The 24213-nt window shown below is 42.2% G+C and overlaps 1 protein-coding gene across 1 annotated transcript in view; it reads right to left on the bottom strand.

Annotated features, from left to right (window-relative positions):
• The window catches only part of ESYT1 (extended synaptotagmin 1), a 59458-nt gene that overhangs the window by 17787 nt on the left and 17458 nt on the right, over nucleotides 1–24213 (bottom strand). Inside the window, 17 exon segments of the mRNA XM_056862605.1 lie at nucleotides 35–211; nucleotides 1238–1390; nucleotides 2663–2812; nucleotides 2896–2982; nucleotides 3435–3506; nucleotides 4963–5055; nucleotides 6139–6228; nucleotides 6522–6570; nucleotides 6901–6983; nucleotides 7188–7364; nucleotides 7455–7578; nucleotides 8257–8312; nucleotides 9795–9884; nucleotides 11898–11970; nucleotides 13482–13555; nucleotides 14576–14710; nucleotides 14798–14839. Coding sequence (XP_056718583.1) covers nucleotides 35–211; nucleotides 1238–1390; nucleotides 2663–2812; nucleotides 2896–2982; nucleotides 3435–3506; nucleotides 4963–5055; nucleotides 6139–6228; nucleotides 6522–6570; nucleotides 6901–6983; nucleotides 7188–7364; nucleotides 7455–7578; nucleotides 8257–8312; nucleotides 9795–9884; nucleotides 11898–11970; nucleotides 13482–13555; nucleotides 14576–14710; nucleotides 14798–14839 — 1725 coding nt within the window.

The following is a 24213-nucleotide window of genomic DNA, read 5'->3' as shown; positions in this document are numbered from 1 at the left end:
AGCCCACCCTGACAAGGGAAGGGGGCATTCTCACCTCATAGATCTCACTCCAGCGGGGGTTGAGCTCCTCTTTGATGACACGGCTGCGGAACCTCTGGCCACCTAAGCGCACTTTGACGTAAGGGTCCGACTTGCCCTTGATCATCCCACCCATGAAATTATCCTTGGCAATGAGGTTCTCTGCCTCCAGAAGATGAATACGAATCACGTTCTGAGGGCAAGATTACATGAGGCGAGGTCAAGTATGCCTGACAGAACTGCAATGATCATCATATACTTCAGTGGATTTTTTCACTGGGATCCCCAAGCCAGCCTGCATTGTTAAGAAAGCAACACAAATCTCTTCAGTAAAGAAGTGGGGAGAGGATGAAATGTGATTTGACTTTAAGAGTACCTGGTTCCTGTAAAATATTTGTGTATTTTATTCATTTGTACTCCACCTTTCTCCCCAATAGGGACCCAAAGTGGCTGACATCATTCTCCTCTCCTCCATTTTAATCCTCACAACTACCCTGTGAGGTAGATTAGGCCCAGAGAGAGTGAGACCAAGGTCACCCAGCGAGCTACCATGGCATGAGTGGGGATTCAAACCCAGGTCTCCCAGATACTAGTCTGACCCTCTAATAAAACTTCCATGTTGAGAGGCAATATACCTTTGTGCATCAGATGTCAGGGTCAAGCAACAGTGGAGACATTTTCCTTTTCTGATCTACTTGTTGGTTCCCTGGCTGTCTACTATTAGAGACAGGATTTTGGACCAGATGGTCTGACGCAGCAGAGCAAGCCAGTGGACAACAGAAAGCATATAAGCTTTTTATGTTTACATGCCAGCTCTGGGGAACTCCTTACTGAAAGCGGCATTGGGCCAATAAGATAAAGAGTTTAAATAAAAATGGTAATATATTTGACCAAAAAATAATCTTTTTTTTTTAGGTAACACTGGAGACTGTAAATAAGAAAGTCCTTTCCCACTCTGTTTTTGAACCTAATTAATAATAATGCTTTGACAAACTTTTTTTTTTGTTCTTTAATATTTATTCTGGCTTGATCACAGACATATTTAGAAAGATAAATGTATGGCTGTTTTTTAAAAATCAGCCTGCGCTTCAGTTTGAATTGGTGAATCAAAAGCACAGGGATCCCGATCCTCATTCCCTCTCATTACTATGTGAACTGTATCTCACCCAGCAAACCAATGACACAGAAAACATCAGCCTTCTCCGTGGTGTGACCTTACCTCAGTGCCAAACTGGGCATCTGGGCTGGCTGTGAGAGGCCGAGGAGACTTGTCAACGCTGCTGCCAAGATAGGCACTCTCAGTAACGTTCAGATGTCCCGGAGGACATGGCCGAGGGATGAGGCAACCTTCAGGGGCATCAAGATATAAGACCTACAGAAATAGTAGCAAACAGAGCTGGATCAGGCTAGAAAGCCAACTTATGCTGCGGGTGAAGAAGCACCGATCCATTGGAGGGGAAACTGTTGACACAATACTGTTGACTCTAACACCTCCTTCCCATTGGCAGAGGAAGCCCTGCTGCAAACCTGGACACTAGATAATCAGATAGATATTTGCCATCCCAAGCAGCTGCACCACTTCTAAAAGGTGAACCCGAACTTCGCTTGCAGCACACAAGGCAGAGGATAGGATACAGTACAGTTCCTTCTTTATGAGGATTAGTCCCTGTTGTATTCTCTTTGCTGCTGGAAATACAGAGAGGCATTCACAGTAGGCACTGGAGGCTCTACAAGGGGGGGATTCTGTGCAGTATCCTGATGGTGCAGAAGGGAAGCAGCTCAATTTATTACCAAAGCAATGGTAGGAAACAGGTGAGAAAGAGACTTGGCCTTCATCCCTATTCAAAATAGCCAGAGTGTATCTCAGGTTGCCTCTACACAGAGGTTTTGCTCCATGCCCCCCCCCCCCAAAAAAACTGTGGCACTTTGGGGGTGTGGGGGGGAAGCGTTCCATGTGACACTGTCATGCAGTCATTCACCTTCTATGTTTTCTCCCACTTCACAGTGTGTTTTTCCCAAACCTGCTGTGATACAATCTCTCCAGGAAGATTGCAGTCAGCGTCGGTTTGGGATTTAGGTGGCTGGAGATTTCCACCTCTCCCTGCCCTCATCCAGTACCATGTGCTGCTCAATTTCCCCTAACATCCAACATTTCCTTTCCTTGCCACTAGCCACCTTTTTGCTGGCTCTCCCCCACGGGTAGTGGAAAGATTTAGCATCATTATTACATTATAGCGATATACCAGTTACCAAATTGGCGAGGCAGGGGAATAGCAGAGGCATAAGGGGATACTGCACAGAATCCCCCCCTTGTAGAGCCTCCAGTGCCTACTGTGAATGCCTCTCTGTATTTCCAGCAGCAAAGAGAATACAACAGGGACTCATCCTCATAAAGAAGGAACTGTAGTGTATCCTTTCCTCTGCCCTGACCACTTTCCTTTTCTTCCTTTTTTAAAAAAAGGCTTAAAATGCATTTTAAACATTTTGCTGCAGTTTTATATAAAGTTCCTTGAGAACCAATTATTGGGCTAGGTGGAAAATGGAAGAGGTTATCTCAGATATCATGATCACGAACAACAACCACCACATAGTCATAATCAGTAGCAGCCCCTAAATGCAACAATGAAACATCAAAGCCTTTTACCCGCATAATGAGTTTCATGTAGATGCGGCTGTTGGGTCCAGAGTTCTCCAGCTGGAACCCTTGATCAAGGGTCAAATTGTCGGCACTCAACAAGCGAGACAGGGAGATAGTGACAGAGCCCAGTGTAGTCTGACGGTTGTCATCCTTGACCTGCAGGGGGACCAAAAGAGTTTTTGCTACTGCCTGCATGGGAACAAAGACAGATGGGGCTCAGACAAGTGGGCAAAGCCTACCTGTATATCAATATCCTCTTTGGCTGGGTTTTGCAGAAAGAAACGGAAGGCATCATCCCAGATAGGGGAGACAGTATTATAGACAACCTGGCAGGGTGAGAGGCCAGAGAATGACAGTAAGTTGCTAGTGCATCCTTCAAAGAGGGACAGAAATAAAACCCACTTCTGTGGGCCGTTAAGTCATCTAAGCATCAAATATGCAGATTTTGGCAGATCACCTCTTCAGCAAGAAACTGCCGTTCAGAAGCTGCTGTCCTCTGAAGAAGGTAACACGCTGGGCTTAAATCCTTCCTGCCAGTGGCACATGCAGCAAGGGATTATTACACTGGATTATGCTCTAATGAAGGGGAAGGAGACAAGACTCTGGGCACTTTTATCTTGCCAACTCAGATCTGTTTATCCGATATATCCCCACCAAAGAATTGCAACTGGAGAGGTCCAGCAGGTAATAACTAAGCCCCGCACCTCGTCAGGTAAGATGTTTCACATCCTTTTGGGAAGAGTCAGATTGAAAAAATGAAATCCATGATATTCCTTACCTTGCTCTCACGAGTGACGTCTTGGATAGACAGTTGTACTACAGGATTGGGCTCCTTGCTGGATTTCTTCAACTGTGGAACAATCAAGAAACAATGAACCAAGGGCTCAGTCAGGAACAATACAAGCATTTATCAGGGAACTATAAATAAGGGAGATGACTTCCTCTTTTATAACATCTTGTGCCAATAAGGGACTCAATGGAAAACCTAACCTATTTTTTTCTTGTTTACTTTTATAAGCCAAGTGTATTTACATCAACAAGAATAGTCACAAATATTTTCCTGGATCCTAGTGAGTGTCAAAAATCTTTCTAACTTGAAAATGGAGCCCGTACAATTTTCTAGGAAAGGTGGTAGGCACTCTCCACCTTCATGGATGGGAATGGAATTGACTTACCCCTCTTTCAAAGGGTGAAAGTCCCCCTCCCCAGTCACTAGCTACCAGATCACCTTACAGCACTAGCCAGAAAATGGGTTAATGGGTGCTGAGAGCCAGTAGCTCTGCCCTAGGAACTCTTAACTGGTTGAATGGCACCAATGAGGAACAGTCCCAGTACAGTACTGTCATTTTAGTTAAAACTGAACTGGTTTTCAGTCTGTTTTCCAATAGCAAGGATATTAGCACAGACACACATCATTCTGCATCTAGAGAAAATTAAAACTAATAATGTCATTTTTTTTTAAGCTACAAGTTTTGTGTTATGCTGGTCTTTCTCTATTTGTATCAGTATCGCTGAAAATTGTTTCCAGGTCCCTTTCCACCTCTATTCAGCCAACTTCTAACTGTAAGTTATTAACCAATTTGGAAGTTTCTTACTGTCTCTAATGCAAAATTCCTTCCAATCAAGGAGTGAGTTTGATTAGAACTTGGGATCAGGGCCCTTTGAGCTGTGGCCCTATAAAATCAGCTACCTCGTCAGTTATATGTATAAAAAACAAACATTTTCCTTAAAGTGTAATTGATAGGGTTTTCACAGTCTAGACAGTCATCAACTACTGGCTGTAGTTGATTAACCTTTTGGCTTCTAACCATTTCATCAATTAAGTTTAAATAATGGGCTGAATCTTATCAGTTTTTCCACTGTTGAATGAGGGAGGAGGTGACTCTTTTTGACCACCAAAAATTCTATGCTGGGTATTGTGAGATCCAGGAAGACAAAAGCCACATAAGTCAGTGGATACAGGAAGGAGAAGAATCAGGGTCCAACCAAATGTGTTGTAAAATCTCTATGAGGATACTACAGGAAAAGGGCAGTTTCTCTTGAATATAAGATTTACTTTAAAAAAAAAACTTTCATTTTTGTTAGACGAAAATGCCATTTTTAATATTTTTTTATTGAATTTGACTATCTACAATGTTTTCTTTTAACAAATCAAATTGAATTCTGTTTTTAAACACCCTAATGATTTGGGGTGATATGAGATAAGAAATTTAAATGCATATCCAAGCATCTGACCAGCCTTATCTTGATGATGACAGAGTCAGTTACATCAGAAATTCTACACCAAGACGTTTCTGACTACTCACTGGGAGCTCTTGTGCCTTGTCCAGATAGACAACCAAGATGGCAGCTGATGGAGGCTCTGGTTTGGAGGAGATAGTTTTGTTCCTCTGAAGAACCTTCAAATAACAAACATGAAGAAAAAGCAGTATTTAGTCAGCTCTGAACTTTTCCTCCTAAAGTACCCAGTTGGTCTACCTGTAGGATCAAGCCTTACTCTCAATGAGAGATATATATTTCACCATGCCATACCTGTAAACATCTTCTTCCTATCTCTTTTTTCAACTCATCTGAACTCAGACCAGATTGCAGGCATAACTTTAATACTGAGGCTTCCCCAGTTAGCTCCCCAAACTAATGTCTTCCAGTCCAGTCTTCCACGAACGTCTCATAGGAACAGAACCAGGACACTTGGTCCCCAGTTTTAATCACTATGCAGATTGAATACTGAATTTGCTATCCCTGGTCTTGAGTCCATGCAGCGTCCTATCCTCCCACAATGCCGTTCCTTGAGCAGCCTCTCCTCTAAGGAAACACCTTGTAGGAAGAACTGTGCAGAAAGCCACACTCACTCAAGACAACTTGCCATCTCTACTTTAAAAATATCTTCTGTAAGAGGGCTGAGACAGACCTCTGCTTGACACCTTGGAGAGCTATTGCCAGTCACAGTGGACAATGGCCTATACCCAACCATCCAGTCTCCAAGAACAGTTTTCCCGCATTCCTCTCCATGCCTGCAACTCCTTCTGACACCTGGATCAATCATTCATGGAATCACAGGATCTGTTCAGAGCAGGGTGTGTCAGGGGGCTGGAGAAAGCAGGGACAAGGGGCTAAAATTGCTCCTCCTCCACCTTCTGCAAGAGAAGCTCTGCTGAAAAAAGGAAGCAAATTCCTTATTCCTTCACCATTCCCTCCAATTCACACAGCCTCCATTCCCTCTGTACATGTCCTGTGACCCTAGGAACGATCTTTTCAGGGGTCAGAAGGGGCTTCAGAAGAACAGAGAGGAATAAGGGGGGGGGGGCATGTGCCTTCTTTGTATGAATGGTTGGATACAAGCCAATCTTATCCTAAAAGGACCAGTGGCATGACACAATATAATGTAGCTTTTTATATTCATTTAGGGAGCCAACAAAGCCAACTTGTATCCCTGAGCTGCATTACTTCCCTATCTCAAATTAGGTCCATGTTATTCTTACCTGATCCAGCTTGGAGGAATCTGACATAAGTGTCAACCACTCCAGGCGCAGATGCACCCGTGCTCGGCCACCGTCTTGCAAGGGGAACCACTGCCAAGAAGAAAAATGAGTAGAAGAATCAGGAGCAGAGGTCAGTCAATAAATCCAAGGCCCTTCCCATTGACAGGCAATGACATCTCCTTTTAATCATACTACCCATCTCCATAAATGCCTTCTCTGCTCCATGAGATACAGCTTCTCTGGCCTTACCACTCAGCCCACCTCTTCTATTTCATCATACCACTGCTCTCAAGAGAATTGCAAGTCCACCTCTTTACAGACAACAAAAATCAAACTCCAATGCCAACCTGCTGCTTGGCTGAGAGAATTTTTATCACACTCACCTCCTCTAGCACACAAGCCCTGGACACCTCTCCAAGGTCCAGCTTCATCCTGGGAAAGGAAAGAATAGGGGTGTATCCAATGTTCTCTGAATTTCAAGCAGTGGCACCAAAAGTGCTGCAGATTACATGATCACCGGTCCCACAGGTCCCATGAGATATCACCTCCTCTCCAAGAAGACCCTATTTTCAGAGCTGAGGACCAAGTCATTGACTTCCAGACTGGGGCCTTAATTGCTCTGTCTCACTCCCACATCTTTTCAGCATCAGTTAGCTCCCAAAATCTTTTTGGTATCAGAAGAAAAACAACAAAGGTCTGGAAACCAGCCTCAAGTAGGCCTCAGTCTCCTGCCAGAGCTGGAAATAGAAACTAGCCTCTCACCTGCCCAAGAAGTCATCCTGGTCAGGGTCCTTGTCGAACAGCTCCACCTCCAGTTCCTGTCCTGGTACTTCGTGTACAATGAACTGTGAGGAAGTTGAGTGAGAGGTCAGAGCAGGCACCACCTACCGTGTAGGCTGCTGTGACCCTCTTCAAACAGCAAAATGAAAGGAATGACAGTTGTGTTGTATGAAGAGGAAAACGCTAAGTCACAAAGAGAAGACAGAAATGGAGATCAAGATCCATTTGTACTCAAGTTGCTACCTCGGGGGAAGAGGGTTGCTAATTACCTCATACATCTCATTCCATGTAGGGTTGAGATCTTCATCAATGACCTTGCTGGTAAAGAGCTGGGTACCCACACGCACAACAGCATATGGGTCTGACTTGCCCTCAATCATCCCCTTGATGTATTTATCCTTAGACTGCAGGTCTTTGGCCTCTATCAGATACACACGGACAACACCCTGGAGCAAAGAAAGTGCATCAGCTACAGCTTTTTTAAAATTCAGAAGCCTTTACACATACACACACACAAGCACCAGAGTTTGCCTTACCCTGGGCACTGGAGAGCGGAGCTCGGCTGCTTCATGAAGGTCAGGGATCAATGGGATGAGCAAGCGGTTGGGCAGAACCAAGAAAGAGGCAATGGAGTCCATGATCATTGTGTCAGAAACTGAGCTGCAGAAGAAAGTTTTCTACTTTAACCAGTGTTTTCTACTTTAACCTGCCACACTGCCCCCTACAACTTTCCTTGGTACCTTTTGCGCTGCTGCACAATATAATCCCAGGAAACTTCCTACTGCAACCACACATTCCTCCATTCCCTCATAATTTATGTTTATTTATTTTAGATATTTATACCTCACTTCTCTCCCCAATGGGGAGCCCAAGCAGCTTACAACATTATTGTCCCCTCCTCCATTTCATCCTCACATCAACCTGTGAGGTAGGTTAGGCTGAGAGTGGGTGTCTGCCCCAAGGTCACCCAGCAAGCTTCCACGGCAGAGATTTCAGTCTGGGTCTCCTAGATCCTAGTCTGATACTTGAGCCAATATGCAATGCTGACTCTCCAATCATGCCTCTTTACTGAACAAATTTCCCTCTAAACAAGTTCAGTTCTGCATTGTGCCAGCAATTTTGAAGATATGAAATACTCCCTGCTACTGATTTGTTTTGGACCATAATCTCACTGTCCTTATCACAGCAATCATTTATTTATTTACTTCACTTATACCCCACCTTTCTCCCCAGTGGGGACCCCATTTGAATGGAAAACACATTGACCATTTCTGTGCATTTTCCTTTCCTGTGTGCAAAAACCCAAAATCTGAAGCCACTATAAGGTAAACAATTTACCTCAGTCCAGGGATGTCCAAGAGGTTGGTAAATCCAGTCCAGTTGATGTCCAGAGTCTGGGAAAGAAGGAGGTGCATTTTAGAACCAGTCATCGAAATACCAAATAAGGTGAGGGTAGGGGATGTGATACCCTGACCTGGATAACCCAGGCTAGCCTGAGCTCATTAGACCTTGGAAGCTAAGCAGAATCAGCCCTGGATTGTATTTGGAAGAAAGACCACCAAGGAATACCAGTGTCATGATGTGGAAGCAGGCAATGGCAAACCACCTCCAAAGGTTTCTTGCCTTGAAAACTCTATGGTGTTGATGTAAGTCAGCTGTGACTTGATGGCAAAAAAAGGGGGGAATGTGATCATATTGACCACTGGATAACAAACCCATGCCAGCTTGTCACAAGGTCTCCCAAAGTTACTTGAACGCCTTGCAACTAAAGAATAAAAATGCACTCAACTTTGCATTCTGCTCCCTGAATCTGATTGAGATGTACCATGCTCTGGATTGCATGGGGTTGGGGGACAGAAAGATATGGGATGATCTTGCCCTGCAGGCCTAGATGGGGTTTAGCATTCCTCCAAGCCTATCCCAACCAGGCAGTGATACCTTCCTTCTTACCCTTCCTCACATTCTGTTCTCATGCAGCCATACTTCTTTTAGATGGAAAACCTGCAGATTGGCCCTATCTTTTGCAAGCCTTGTATGATAGTTATTCTACTAAATAATCAAGGCTAGACCAGAGCAATGGTAATCATTTACCTCCCGAAGGTGAATGATCACAGTAGCACAATAGTAGGATATGTGGATCCTACACCACATGGGATGGGGCTTGGCTGGGACAATGTGTCCCACGGCACTCAGCATTGTTCCCAGACCTCTCTGTCTGACAGATTCAACTCGATTCTGTCTCAGGTTTCATAGGATACCAACAGAGAGAGAAGTCATGCAAAAATGAAGATGGGATTCATGAGGTTGAGCTGGGAAGGAGATTAAATGATAATCACTAAGGCACAGGGGGAGACAACTGGATAGATTTGCTAGTCATGAAGAGATTCTAGAACGAGTGAATGGTTTTTTTTCTATGGGTTATGTTCATATCCAATTTCCACTATTGGTTTTGTAGATTTGCTTGTATTGGGTCTGGTTTAATATGCAATTTCTATGTTATTTCTAAGTACAATGTACTTCATCTACTACACCATCATATATTTAATAGTGATAGGTAGTCCTCCTGTGTGGATCCACAGGAAGGCTGCTGAAGTTTGTGATATGTGGTTCCCACCCTTGTGAGTCAGTCCTTGCAGGTCTCCCGCTTTTATAGATATAATGCTGATTTACTGACAGACAAATAATGTTGAAAAGTGCATACATGTGACAGTAAAATTACATGTCAGGAAACAGAAAGCAGTGTAAATCATAGGTTCAGTTCACACAAGGGAAAAGCAAAATAAAAATGGGACTGTTTGGGCTGGAACACCAGGGATGAGAAATTCAAACCCATCCCTAGAGAAGCCACATGGAATGAAGGCTGAAGGAATACTTACTGGCCGGCGAATGAAGAACACGGTGACTGCCCCTACAATAGGGATATCAGCAATGAGAGGTTCCAGGATGACCCGTAGCATGCCATGCAGCTAAAAAAAAAAAAGGAGAAGATTGAACCTTGGTTCCCACCCAACATTATTTTAATTCCTGTACTCTGCAGCAGATGGAAGACACAAATTTATTTATTAATCTCATTTATACCTCACCTTTCTCCCTAAAGGGGACCCAAAGCAGCTTACATCATTCTCCTCTCCTCTATTTTATCCTCACAACAATCCTGTGATGTAGGTTACGCTAAGAAAGTGTGAGTGGCCCAAGGTCACCCAACAAGCTTCCAGGGCGTGAGTAGGGATTTGAACCTGGGTCTCCTGGATACTACTCCAACATTCTTAACCACTACAACATCTTTGTTCAACATCTTTATAAATGATTTGGATGAAGGAATAGAGGGGATGCTTAGTGTGTGTGAAAAGGATCTTGGGGTCTTAGTAGACCAAACACTGAACATGAGTCAGCAGTGTGATGTGGTAGCTAAAAAGGCAAACGCGATCTTGGGCTGTATCAACAGATCACGCAAAGTGATGGTATTGCTTTACTCTGCTCTGGTTAGACCTCACCTAGAGTACTGTGTTCAGTTTTGGGCACTGCAATTTAAGGAAGATGTAGACAAGCTGGAATGTGTCCAGAGGAGGCCAACAAAGATGGTGAAGGGTCTGGAGACCAAGTCCTATGAGGAAAGGTCAAAGGAACTGGGTATGTTTAGTCTGAAGAGGAGAAGACTGAGAAGTGATATGATAACCATCTTCAAGTACTTGAAGGGCTGTCATATAGAGGATGGTGCCGAGTTGTTTTCTGTTGCCCCAGAAGGTCAGACCAGAGCCAATGGGTTGAAATTAAATCAAAAGAGTTTCTGTCTAGACATTAGGAAGAATTTTGTAACAGTTAGAGCAGTTCCTCAGTGGAACAGGCTTCCTCGGGAGGTGGTAAGCTCTCCTTCCCTGGAGGTTATTAAGAAGAGGTTAGATGGCCATCTGTCAGCAATGCTGATTCTATGACCTTAAGCAGATGATGAGAGGGAGGGCATCTTGGCCATCTGCTGGGCATGGAGTAAGGGTCACTGGGTGTGTGTGGGGGAGGTAGTTGTGAATTTCCTGCATTGTGCAGGGGGTTGGACTAGATGACCCTGGTGGTCCCTTCCAACTCTATTATTCTACTACACCACACTGGTACAATAAAGGTGCCAATAGTATCTGCCTCAAGTAATGCTCATAATACATCACTGGGTGGTGTTGCTCCTTATGAGAAGCAGTAGAGAGAATGCTTTCACACTGTGTACAGCACAGCTCTAGGATTATTCTTTAATTCAGCAATTGGGGAGGATGAAGAGGAGGGAAATTTCTTGCACATATCATTTTGAAGGGAATGAACACCAATAAAGAGATGGGTAGGGCAGCCTTTACCTTCTTCCTGAGGCCACTATGCCTTTAAAAAGAAAATAAGGTACTCCGATTGGACAGGTGGAAGACTAAATATTGAAGTATCAGGAGAAAGAGGGTATGGGCAAGGAAGCAATGCCCTTTCAGGGAAAGCCACAGGAAAGGACAGTATGGTGGAACTGCTGAAAACTTCCAGTGATACTTTATAGGCTGAACAGAAATGTCTAATGCCAAAAGGCAGACTATGCCAGGATGCTGAGAGGAAAGCCTCCCTAGAACGAACACACACACACACACACACACACACACACACACACACACACACACAGAGAGAGAGAGAGGTCAAAACTGCATCCACATCACCAGAAATCACATCAGTCTCTGGACTGGCCAAATCCAATCTCAATCAATTGAATCAGGATACCCTCCTCAATGCTCATGGCAGCAGGCAACCTCCCACCCCTGCACTCTGGCCCCCATTCTCACAGCCGAAGCAAAAATGAGTGGGGGAGGGAGACAATGTTACACAATCTACAACACTCTAGGAATTCCCTTAATATCCATTTCCCCCCCCAGAGATTAGGGGAATTCCTAGAGCATCACTGATGATGTGATATCATTTTCTTCAGTCTCTGCCCCCCTATTCTCAACCATGGTACATCTTACCTGCATGCCTTTCACCCCGGCCTTACAGAAATACTTCTTCACTTCCACATCAATCTGAACATCACCAACATAGCTATAATAAAGAGAAAGACCGCAATATGAAGTTCCCAAAAATTCAAAGAAACCCATTACGTCTGCGCAAGACTGAACCTCCAAGAGCCCCCATACTTCATATGGCAGAAATCCAATATGACCACCAAATGGAAGCGGCAATGGGTTTGCACATAGACAATCTTGGCCTTCATGTGAAGAGGGCTCACAGAAGGCTGGACCAATCTACCTCCCACCTTTTCCATGGGTCTACGAAGTGCCAGGCTGGCCTGAGCAACTGGAAGGAAATATGCTTCTCCCTCTAGTTATTTGTCCTGCCCTCCTTCACAACAGCCCTGGAAATTCAAAGAGGCTGAGAGGCACTCCATAGTCACCTAGTGAGCTTGATAAGTGACAGGGACCTTGGATTCCCTGGATCTCCCTGTGCTAACTCAACCCACCTATCAGAGAAGTAACATTTTGAAGCTAGAGAAGAAAACTATGGCTCTCTCCCCACCCCATTTTCCCCCAAGACATTTTGGGGGAAATTGACTTATTTGCAATATTTACTTCCCTGTCAAAATCTGAAGTTGCTTTACTGCTTCAACAACATAAAATACATCATTTATAACTTCATATAAAACTATGAATGTGTTTATGGAATTTAGAAGTATAACAGTACAATCCTAAATATAGTTACAATCTTCTAAATACACTGAAGTCAATGAGCTGAAAACAGTGCAACTCTGCTTTGGATTGCACTGTAAATGTCTAAAGCAGGTCTACTCAGATGTAAGTCCCATTTTGTTCAGTGGGGTTACCCCAGGAAAGTGTTGTGAGGATTGCAGCCTTAGTCTTCTATAAGCAAAACTGCAAATATAGCCAGTACTTGAGAGAGAGTTGTACCCTCTGCTGCCTTAGCACACAAGCCTTAGTTTTTGCTATCTCAGACACAGGACTAAGTAAAAGCTGAAATTAGAAAATAAGTGTATTATTTGGACAGAGCCATATTTGGATATACTTTATAGCACTGAAAACACTAAACTCAATAATATATTATCAAACACATTATAGCATATTAAATGTTGTCAAAATGTTATATATGTTTACAGTATAGCTGGAAGTTATTATCTAGTTATGTAGATTGCCTTACATAAAAATGTTCATGCTACAAATTTTGAGTGAGAAATACCTTGTCTTAAAAAGCATTTCACTCATTCCAAAAGAGATTTTTTCACAAGTCTTTCCAGTGCTCCCCCAAATTGCTCAATTTTTCCATTGAGAATACTGAAAAAATTCTCCCCAAACGATGCTCCCCAAATTAGTCTGCTTTTCTTTCCAGGCCCTCCTAGCTGTATCTCTTACCCACTGGATCTTGATGCAGTTCGTACTTCCCCAATTCAGAACAGAAGGTGCCCTCAGGATGTGCACTTTCCCAGGGAAGAGTATACAGAACACATCCAAAATGTTGAAATATAGCCCTGACAAACTGACAGCCCGCTCTACACTTTTCTATGGAACCAACATAGCAGGGTAACAAAGCCGTATGCTCACCTGACTGTTAGGTCCAGCAAGATCTGCTTCTTGTTCATGCCATTGTGAACCTTGACTCCAAGGATTTTCAGTGGCTAGGAACAAAGGAGACATCATCACTAAAAAAATGGGGGGGGGCATTTTTCTCTGTTCCACTTCCCTCAATGAATCTTTCTTCAGTGCTCTGAGATAATCGCTTCAGTGACTGTGCATAAACCTCAAAGCTTTGCTCAAAGACACAGTGGCAATGGGGTGCCCATAGCAGTTTTCTGTGCACTTTCCTTGCCTCTGAACCTCTGCAGCTGCCATACCCCCCCCCTCGGGCCACTGAAGGGCTTTGGGGGACTTTTATTTAAACACGAATTGCTATATAGCTATGGAACAATTACCTTTAAAAATCAGCTTTAAAAGCTTTCCAGTAAGAATCCATCTCCTTGATGGCTTAATTTGGTATTTCTCAAAATAGACAAAGTAGTGGGGCCGGTCCACAGAAACATTTCACAAGTTCCTTGAGTCAAGGTGATTTCTTATCCAGCAGCCAAATATTTCATATCCTGCTCTTTCATTCCAGAAGATCATTATTATTAGGTTTTTGTTTTTTTTACTGAATCCTTTCATATATGATAAGTTGTGGTTAATTCTTTAATAGGCCAGTTTGTTCCTTGGGAATTAAATTTCCTTCCTCTTCTTTGTTCATTTATTTTCAGTTTGTGGGTACTGACATCAGAGGAGAGACAATGCCTTGAATAACTCTGCTGACTGATCTCTGACAGGGCTTTATATGTCCGTAGCTGCTCTGGGAGGGAGGGCACTGATGGCTATTGGGGGCAGGTACACTGGGCTTGTCCCCTAATACTCTAAACAAATATTTAGATATTTAAATATTTACACCCCAATATTCCCCCCAATGGGGACCCAAAGATGCTTACAATATTCCCCCATCTGCTTTTTTTCCCCTTCACAACAATTCTGCTAGGTAGGTTAAGCTGAGAAAGTGTGATTGGCCCAAGGTCACCCAAGGAAGAATGGGGATTCAAGCCTGAGTCTCCCAGATCCTTGTCTGACACTCTAGCCACTACATCACTCTGGCCCTATATTCCTCTCCTGGCTATTACCTTCTCTCCCATGTCAACTTTGCTGAAGGTGAACGTCTGCAAATGGCTGTTGGAGGCCCGGATATTTGGTGTGATGTTCTCCACCAGCAGTTTCTCCATGTACCGGCCAAAGAAGGGCCATGCCTGGGCCAGAATCTGTCATGCAGACAGCAGAGAAAAGGGGATGTTAGACTCAGTACCGTCATGGACAGGAGAGAAATAATAGAGTCCACTGCTTTTCACCTTGTTGAGCCATTCAACTTTCTCAACTTCATGGAAACTGACCTAGAAAGAAAAAGAAATATTGGTTAGTTCCAGCAAATTGCTATGGGCTCTTAGATACACTGGAAAACCTCAGGGGAGAAACAAGAGATTCTCTCCCATCCCTGTAAAATGATTCAGCTAAGAATTTTGGTTAAAGTCAGGACTGTGTACATTCCATGCAAACAGCAATTGTAATAGATAAACAGTGTAGAGCAGTGGTTCTCAACCTTTTTTGCGCCGTTCCCCGTTTCACCATTGTTCAGAATATAATTCCCCCCTTCCCAAGATAGTCATAAACTTTATTGAATGTCGCAGATTAAATTAAAAACAAACTACAATTTTACAGATTGTACATAATCTACAGGACATCACACTTGGCTGAATAGTGGTCCCAATTCCCCCCCTGGGACCCTAAAATCCCCCCCGGGGGGGATTCCCCCCTTGTTGAGAACCCCTGGTGTGGAGGATGGATGTAAACTGAACAGACTGGAGTGCAAATGCTTGTTCAGCTATGAACCTCTCAACAAGTGACCCCCCATCACCATCTTTCTACCTGATCTGCCACAGTGGGAGTGTTGTAAGGATAAACCAAGATTATCTCTTGCGTGGTGCCACTGGAGAAAGGGCAGCACACAAATATGATAGGAAAAAGGAAAATCTGGAGCAGGATGAACCATCCTGAAATTCATTTTTTTTAAAGGAAGTGACAGAATTAGGAGCTGGATGATATTTGCAAGCATGTGCTTTCAAGTCTCCCCAGCACCGCAATTCTGAGCGATACCCACCTCCTCCATCAGACATTAACTGATGTCCAGACCAAAACTTGAAATTTAATATTATCAAGCTTTGGTCTAGACATCAGTTAATGACTGATGGAGGAGGTGGGTATTGGGTGAAGGTGAATGGCGTTCTGACCGCTTCTACAGGCTGTGGAGGAGCTCCGTGAACTGATTTATGGCAGTGAGAGAGAACTCACCAGCCAAACTTTCACTCTGGATTAAAGGGTGAGCAAGGAGATTAACACCCTGACCTGGATGGCCCAGGCTAGCCTGATCTCGTCAGATCTCAGAAGCTAAGCAGGGTCGGCCCTGGTTAGTATTTGGATGGGGGACCACCAAGGAATACCAGGGTTGCTGTGCAGAGGAAGGCACTGGCCAACCACCTCTGTCAGTCTCTTGCCATGAAAACCCCAAAAGGGGTCGCCATAAGTCGGCTGCGACTTGACGGCACTTTACACACACACAAGGAGATTAACCACACAACTTCTAGCAGTTTGTCTTTTCTGGTGTTTGCTGAAGAGGCGGAGATCTCGGCAGCGGACGCCGGCATAGACAACAGGAGAAGCGGCAGGTAACCTGGCTCAAAGACAAGGAGAATATACAGACTTTTAAAGAACAGCCAGCCTTCATTCCTTGACTGTGGAGATAATTAATTGTGCAGCTTCAGAGGGTTTTCGTTTACTTCGTTGGAAATTGCCCTGGAAGTGAAACTAACTTTTCTTGGAGAGCTATAAATTATTTTGGACCTTTAAGAGGGAGTTGGAAAGTAATGACCTAAAATGAACTACTGCTACAAATAATGGAAAGAATGTTTAATTGAACTGAAGAGACATTCTTACTAGTCTTGTTTGATTTTTTTTGCCTGATTATTTCAAGATATAAGAGGATATTTTTGAAGCTATTTATTTTGGTGTCAAAAGTGCATTTGAAAGAAGTCTTTTTTTGGATTTGAGGCTTGGATACAATTGAGACTACCGGATAAGACTGGACTATTCTGGAAATCATTGGAATAAGAACAAACAGTGCAGTTATTGAGATATTGGAAGATTTGGAACAATTAAATAAGGAACAGTTACAAGAAGGAGAAGATGAGACTGACTCAGAAAATAAATTCTTTGGACACCTTGGAATATAAATATGGATTACAAATGTAATCCATGGAACATAAACTGACTTAATTCCCCACAAAAAAGGAGAAGTTTTTTTTCCATTTGAGAAAGTTGAAGCAGGATGTAATCTGTTTACAAGAGACACATATTGAGAAAAAGGATATTAAGCTTTTGGTGAATAAAAATGTAGGCAAAGAATTTTCTGCAAGAACTAAAAAGAAAAATGGGGAGGTATTATATATCAAACCGTATTTAGAACCTACAATAGTATTGACAGATGATAATGGTAGATATATTGGGGTGGAAGTTAACTTATTTGGGATTAAAACCATGGTATTGGGAATTTATGCCCCAAATGAAGATAAAGGGGTATTTTATAAAAATCTGATGAATAAATTTATAGATTTTCCCTATGAAAGCTGGTACATATTGGGAGATTGGAATGGAGTAGTTTCACCACAAAAGGATAGCTTCCAAAAAAGATGTCAAAAGTACACAAGGTAAATTACCAGAAACCTGCTTTGATTTGTTGGATAACTTAGGTTTGGTTGATATATGGAGACAGAAAAATGGTAATGCGAGAGTATTCATTTTTTTCAGAAAGACACAGATCTGTTTCATGAATAGATATGATTTGGTTTCCAAGGACCTGGCATCTAAGGTATTGAAATCAGAAATTTTGCCAAGAACCTTTTCTGATCACAGTCCTGTTAGTATGTTTTGTACAAGAAAACCCAACTCTTTCAGGTGGAAATTAAATGAAATGTTGCTCTGAAAAGACACAATTGTACAGGAAGGTAAAAAAAAATATTAAAGAATTTTTTGAACTTAATGTAAATAAAGAAACAGATTTGGGAATGGTTTGGGATGCCCGTAAGGCTACTTGATACAATATAATTGTGAAATGAAAAAAAATAGACAAAAGAAAATGCAAGATATTTTAGAGAAAATTAAAAGAAAAGAGGAGAAACTGAAAAAGCAACCTAAAAATAAGAGTGTTTCATAGCAAATTAAAATATTACAGCAACAGTTGTCGATGTTAACAGTAAGCGAATTGAAAATAAGATTTAAATATGCAAAATAGAAAAATTTTGAACTTGCAAATAAATTGGGCAGATGGTTAGCATTTAAATTGAGAAAAGGAAAAGAAAAAAGACTGATAATGAAAATACAAGATGGGGATAATACTCTAATGGATAATCCAATTTATAAGATACGCGCATTTGCAGATGATTTGGTAACGTTGGAAGATCCATTAAAGGGAGCAGAAGTTGAATGAATTTGGTGCACTAGCAGGTTTTAAAATTAATAAACAGAAAACAAAAGTATTAACAAAAAATATGTCATCACAAGACCAGCTGGAACTGATGAAAAAAACAGGCTTTAAAGTGGAGAAAAAGGTGAACTATTTGGGTATCACAATGACAAACATGAATTGCATGTTATTTCAAACCAACTATGTTAAGACATGGAATGAAATTAGAAAGGATTTGACAAGGTGGAACAAACTTCAATTATCATTGCGGGGGAGAATTTATATAATTAAAATGAAAGTTCCACCAAGAATGTTATTTCTATTCCAAACAATACCTGTCTTGAGAAATGATAGTGTGTTTAAGCAATGGTAGAAGGCTATATCGGCATTTGTATGGCAAGGGGGAAAACCCCGGGTAAAATATAAAATCCTACAAGATGCTAAAGAAAGAAAAGGATTAAGTTTACCTGATCTAAAGTTATACATTGCTGCCAGCTCCTTACTTTGGTTGAAGGAATGGGTTATGTTGAGAAATGGAAGATTGTTAGAACTAGAGGTCCATGATTTAAGATATGGTTGGTATGCCTATCTTTGGTATGATAAAGTCAAAGTAAATAAGGACTTTAATAATCATTATGTTAGGCATGCAATCTTGACAATATGGGATAAATATAAATTCAGACTGTGCCCAAAAACTCCTTTGTGGTTATCACCAAAAGAAGCCTTGCTTAGGAGACAAATGATACATGAAAATAGATGGATAACATATCAGGATATGTTAGCATTTTCACAAAAGGACTGTAAAATGAAAAAGAGAGAAGAAATAATGACAGACAGGAATTGGTTTCTCTATGCACAATTATTGGATACATTTAAAATTGACAAAAGATGTTATGTTTTTGAAGATGGTAAAACTGAATTTGAAACAGAACTGTGTACAAATGATAATCATGTTATTGCTAAAATGTATAAGCTCTTGCTGCGATATGAAACGGAAGAAGAACAAGTAAAAGATTGCATGGTGAAATGGGCTACTAATTTTGGATATAACACACAAATGGAACAATGGGAAAATATGTGGTGAAAGGGCCTTAAGTTTGTTTTACATTCTAGTCTAAAAGAATTTTTTTACAAAATGATGTATCGTTGGTACTAATTAGCTAAAATGTATAAAATTAGCTAAAATGTATAAAAATGTCCTAAATACATGTTGGAAATGTGAACAGAATGAAGGGACTTTCTTTCACTTATGGTGGACTTCTAAAAAAGTTCAAAAATTTTGGTTACAATTACACTCTATAATACAGAAGATTTTGAAGGTTAATATACAAATGAAACCTGAAATGTATCTTTTGGGTTTTATGGATAGTGAGTTGGAAAAAAATATGGATGTTTGCTATTATATACGATCTCAGCAGCAAGAATATTATATGTGAAAAAATGGAAACATTCATATATACCTACAATAGAAAAGTGGCTTGTCAAAATGTTAGAATTAGCAGAAATGGCCAAACTGACTGCTTTGATTAGAGAAAATAACTTACCTAAGTTTGTGGAAAATTGGAAACCATTTATGAACTTTTTGCGAAATACTGAAAAGAACGAATTTATGCTTTGTGGGTTTGAAGAGTAGAATAAGAATGTAGGTATGATAGAGAAAAGTTTGATTTTTTTAGTTGTAAGAATAATTTTAAAAATAATTTTGTACATGTAACTAGAGAACAGGTTCTTAATTTCTTAATTAAGATTTCTTAATGTAATTTCTTAATTAGGTTTATATTCGATACAAACGAAAACAGAAGTATCTTTTTGTCTCTTTTTATTTTCCCCTTTTTCTTTATTTTGTTTGTTGTAATTTTGTTAATAAATTTAATAAAATGATTAAAAAAATAAATTTAACATTATCACTTAGGGATTTTTGGCCTTTTAGTCACACTGAGTGGGATCCTTTTAGCACCTTAAACGAAAATAATGACAGAAGTGCAAAAAGGCAGTGCTTGTTGGCCTATCTACAAACACCTGTGTCCTTGGGGCCCATAAATAAGCCACGGTGTTATCAGGAGACAATAAAGCTGAACATTAGCCAAAGAAGGGAGGCAGAACTCTAAGGAGACCACAGTCCTGGGGCTCAGATTCCTGGGACACCTCATGCTATTTAGTCATCACCAACAGCTGCATCAGCTGCTCAATGAAGCAATTTTCTCTGCTTTATCAACTTGCTCAGAATAGAAAGGGCGAGAGGAGGCATGACAGAGGATGCTTTTACAGGGTACATGTCTGACTGTTGTCTTAAGAAAATCAGCTGATTTTTTCTAATATACTAGGCTGCTGCAATCAGACACGCACACGGACCCTTCCTCTTCCTCAGGACTTTCACTGTTGGTAAGTTGGTAAGTTCTCAGTTTTTCACAGAATGCCAATATTGTTCCAGGACTAGGTCAAAGGGTGCAGGGTGCATGCTTGTATGTGCACATGTGTTCATGTGTACATATTCAGAAGCGAGAAAGAACACTCCACAAATTACAAAAACCCTGTTCAGAAATCAGAAATATACTAATCCTGAAGCAGGTGTTATTGGAGAAATTAGTGGAGTGCATTCGTCTGTGTAAACTACCCTGTCTATTATACTATCACAAGATAAGCACAGAATGTAACCATTCCAACGGAGCGTGACACAAGTAAGACTGACAGAGGACAGATTTTACTAAAAGATACAGATAAATTTGGATGGGTAAGTGATGGGGAGGGGAAAGAGTCCAGGTTTGAGCTAGCACCAAAAGAGCTTTCTTGCATCTTGAGCACAAAAATATGGTATAAATTGTGACATAAGCCTTCAAAGTCCACTACTTCAGAGGCATGAAGAGATAACCCCATTGGGAGAAGCAGGGGGATTTTTATTGGTGACCATTAAATGGAAGAAAAAGCTTAAACACACATGAACACTGTCTTCTTTGGTAAAGGATGCCTGAGAACTGGCTCACCAAGACTCTCAGCCCCAGTGCCTCGCTGTGAAACAGACCAAAAGTAGCCACACAGGTCATTTGTGATTATTTCAGAGTTCTCTCAACTGTTCAATCTGAAACTCACCTACACTCGCTGTGAAACTTACCAAATAAGCAGCCTCATAGTATTCCAGCATTATTCCTTCTCTAATGCACTCGATAATGGCTTCGAGGGGACAGGTTGGATGAAGGGGGCAGACACGAGAGGGAGAAGCAAGAATGGGAATGGGGAGAAAAACCCAAAGTGACAAGTATGCACAGGACCGGCTTTTGATTTGGGATCGAGGCAAATTTAAACTCAGGGTAAAACAGCATCCTGAAAACGTGGAGAAACGCAAGGGGTGATCGAGGCAACTTCTTAAGGTCAGAAAATACATGCATGATTAAAACAAACCCTTGAAATAGCTTGGTGGGGGTTGACAGTGATGGCAGCAACCTGTGCATAAAGGGCCTTTGTCTCGTGGTTAAGTAAAAAGTGTGGTTTTAGGGAAAGAGATCTGAACAAGCAGATCCCCCTATCCCCAAAAAGCTGTTCTACAGAATCACCAAAGAACTACAAGGTTATAATAGCCTAATGGTGAAAATGACTTATAGAAATCAGATCTAGCTACTGTCTGATGGTGATGGACATTGGGAGAATAGGGAATTCCTAGGAAGGGTGTGTACACAAGGCTGGGGACAAGGTTTAGGAAATTTTTTTAATGAGTTAAGGCAGCTTCAAGGAAAAATGAGGTATCAGGGATAAGAGAGGAAACTTGGGTGCCAGTGCGCTGGTACAATGCTAGTATACAGTGCAATCCTGAACACATTTACACCCTTCTATGTCCAATGAAAGCTGTAACTCTTCTTAGGATGCCCTATCAGTAGGGCCCTGTAGCTGCTTCTCTGAAAGGCTCTGCCATCTACTTTATGTACAGTGCCTGGTTCACTGCAGCTCATTTCCTGCATGGTACACAATCACCATGGAACAAACAAATGCAGGGTTGGCCTGGCACAGGAGGGGCAGGAAACTAGAAGCCCACAACCTTAGTCACAAACCCACAGACTGTTAAAATGAAACTGGCATGTTTTCCCCTAATGAGTTTCTCTCTCTCTTGTACATTTTTATCTTACCCTTCCTCTAAGGCACTCAAGATGGAGTATATCATTCTCCCCTCCCCATTTGCTATGCTATGAGGTAGGTTAGGGTGAGGGAGAATGACTGATCACCCAGCAAACTTCATGGCAGAACAAGGATTTGAATCCAACACATGTCATTCTATCCCAGAACTAGGGCTCACAGCCTAGAACAGTGATCCCCAGCGTAGTGCCCACGGAGCTTGCCTATGTGATTCCTTGTGGCCAGTTGCTTTTTCAGTCTTGGGGACAAAATCCAAAGGGTCTTGAATGAAAGAGGAAAAACAGCTGGGGACTTCTGGTCATTTCCTACCAGCTGACTGACTAGCAAAATGCCAAATTCATCCTGGGCTTGTGCATCACAGCTACGTACCAGCCCAGCTTGGCCACAGGCATTCTCATTCTCTGGGCTTGGCAACCTTTCTCTGTGGCTATGCAGGAAGCAAACTCTCCTCATTCCTTTGGAAACCGAAGCCAAACAGTGGCAGCCATTTTGTGATTGTGGCAGCCATTTTGTGATTGGCCTGCACATTATGGAAGCCATTTTGTTGGTGATGCCCATTACCCGTTTTCAAAATTAAAAAAATACTCCCAGGCTCAACAAGTTTGAAGTACCTTGGCCTACATCATGAACCACACAATAATTGCAAATACCGTCAAGAAAGCAGACATAAACAGAATTAAAGCAAGGTACTCTGGACAGCCAAGTTGCTTGCTTTGCTTGCTTGCTGTGGTCCTGGTTTGCCTCTGTTGGCGCAATGTAATTTGTATCATGTGGGTCAGGATGGATGGTATGGATAATTCCCCACTCTCCACAAAGCCACGTAACGGTCCTGGAATTCTACTAGCAACATTTAGAAGCTTTGGGCAGTTTATGCCTGTTGCAGAAGTGTAAGAAAGAAAGCTTTACAACAAATAGCTCCCTGACAGGCAGTGCCCTTCAGCAGCCGCTCAGCGAGCAGCTGGCAATTGCAATCCCTTCCCAGCAGCACCTGGCCTTCCCAGCAGCACTTGGGCCTCTGCCCAGTGGATAGAGTTACAGGCTGTCTTACCCATTGCTTCTGAGAAACCAGATGGCCAATGACAGTTGGGGTGGCAACCTGGGGGGGGGAATGAGGAGAGCAAACACTCTGATTTGAAAGGCCAACAGGTTGCTAGGCACCGTTCAGAGGTGACACAGCCCCCCCCCACCCGGAGAGCTTAAAATTTATCTTAGCAAGACAGGAGAGGAAGAGAACAGGGCAAGTACTGGACAGTTAGAATCATAGAGTTGGTAGGGACCACCAGGGTTATCTAGTCCAACCCCCTGCACAATGCAGGAAATTCACAACTATCTTCCCCCCACACCTCCAGTGACCCCTACATGCCCAGAAGATGGCCAAGATGCCCTTCCTCTCATCATCTGTCTAAGGTAATAGAATCAGCAATGCTGACAGATGGCCATCTAGCCTCTGCTTAAGAATCTCCATGGAAGGAGAGCTTATCACCTCCCGAGGAAGCCTGTTCCACTGAGGAACCGCTCCGTTAGAAATTTCTTCCTAACGTCTAGACGGAAACTCTTTTGATTTAATTTTAACCCGTTGGTTCGGGTCCGACCTTCTGGGGCAACAGAAAACAACTTAGCACCATCCTCTATATGACAGCCCTTCAAGTATTTGAAGATGGTTATCATATCACCTCTCAGTCTTCTCTTCAGGATAAACATACCCAGCTCCTTCAACCTTTCTTCATGGGACCTGGGTCTCCAGACCCCTCACCATCTTTGCTGGCCTCCTCTGGACATGTTCCAGCTTGTCTACATCTTTCTTAAATTGCGGGGCCCAAAACTGAAAACAATACTCTAGGTGAGGTCTAACCAGAGAGAGTACACCGATATCATCACTTCGCATGATCTGGACACTATATGTCTGTTGATACAGCCCAAGATCGCATTTGCCTTTTTAGCTACCGCATCACACTGCTGACTCATGTTCAGTGTTTGGTTTATTAAGTTAATGCAGGAGCTGCTTTGTTCCTACTCCTGTGCACCATATTTTTGTTAAACAGCTCAAAAACCACTCTGCTGGCAATAGCAGTGCAAGTTAAAACTCAGCTTGAGAGAGTGGTGAAAGGGATATCTTGTCTCTAAAGGAAA

Source organism: Euleptes europaea, chromosome 1 (assembly GCF_029931775.1).
Source record: "Euleptes europaea isolate rEulEur1 chromosome 1, rEulEur1.hap1, whole genome shotgun sequence".
NCBI lineage: Eukaryota > Metazoa > Chordata > Lepidosauria > Squamata > Sphaerodactylidae > Euleptes > Euleptes europaea.
The sequence above is the reverse complement of the archived record's forward strand: the minus strand, read 5'-3'. Positions and strand labels throughout refer to the sequence as shown.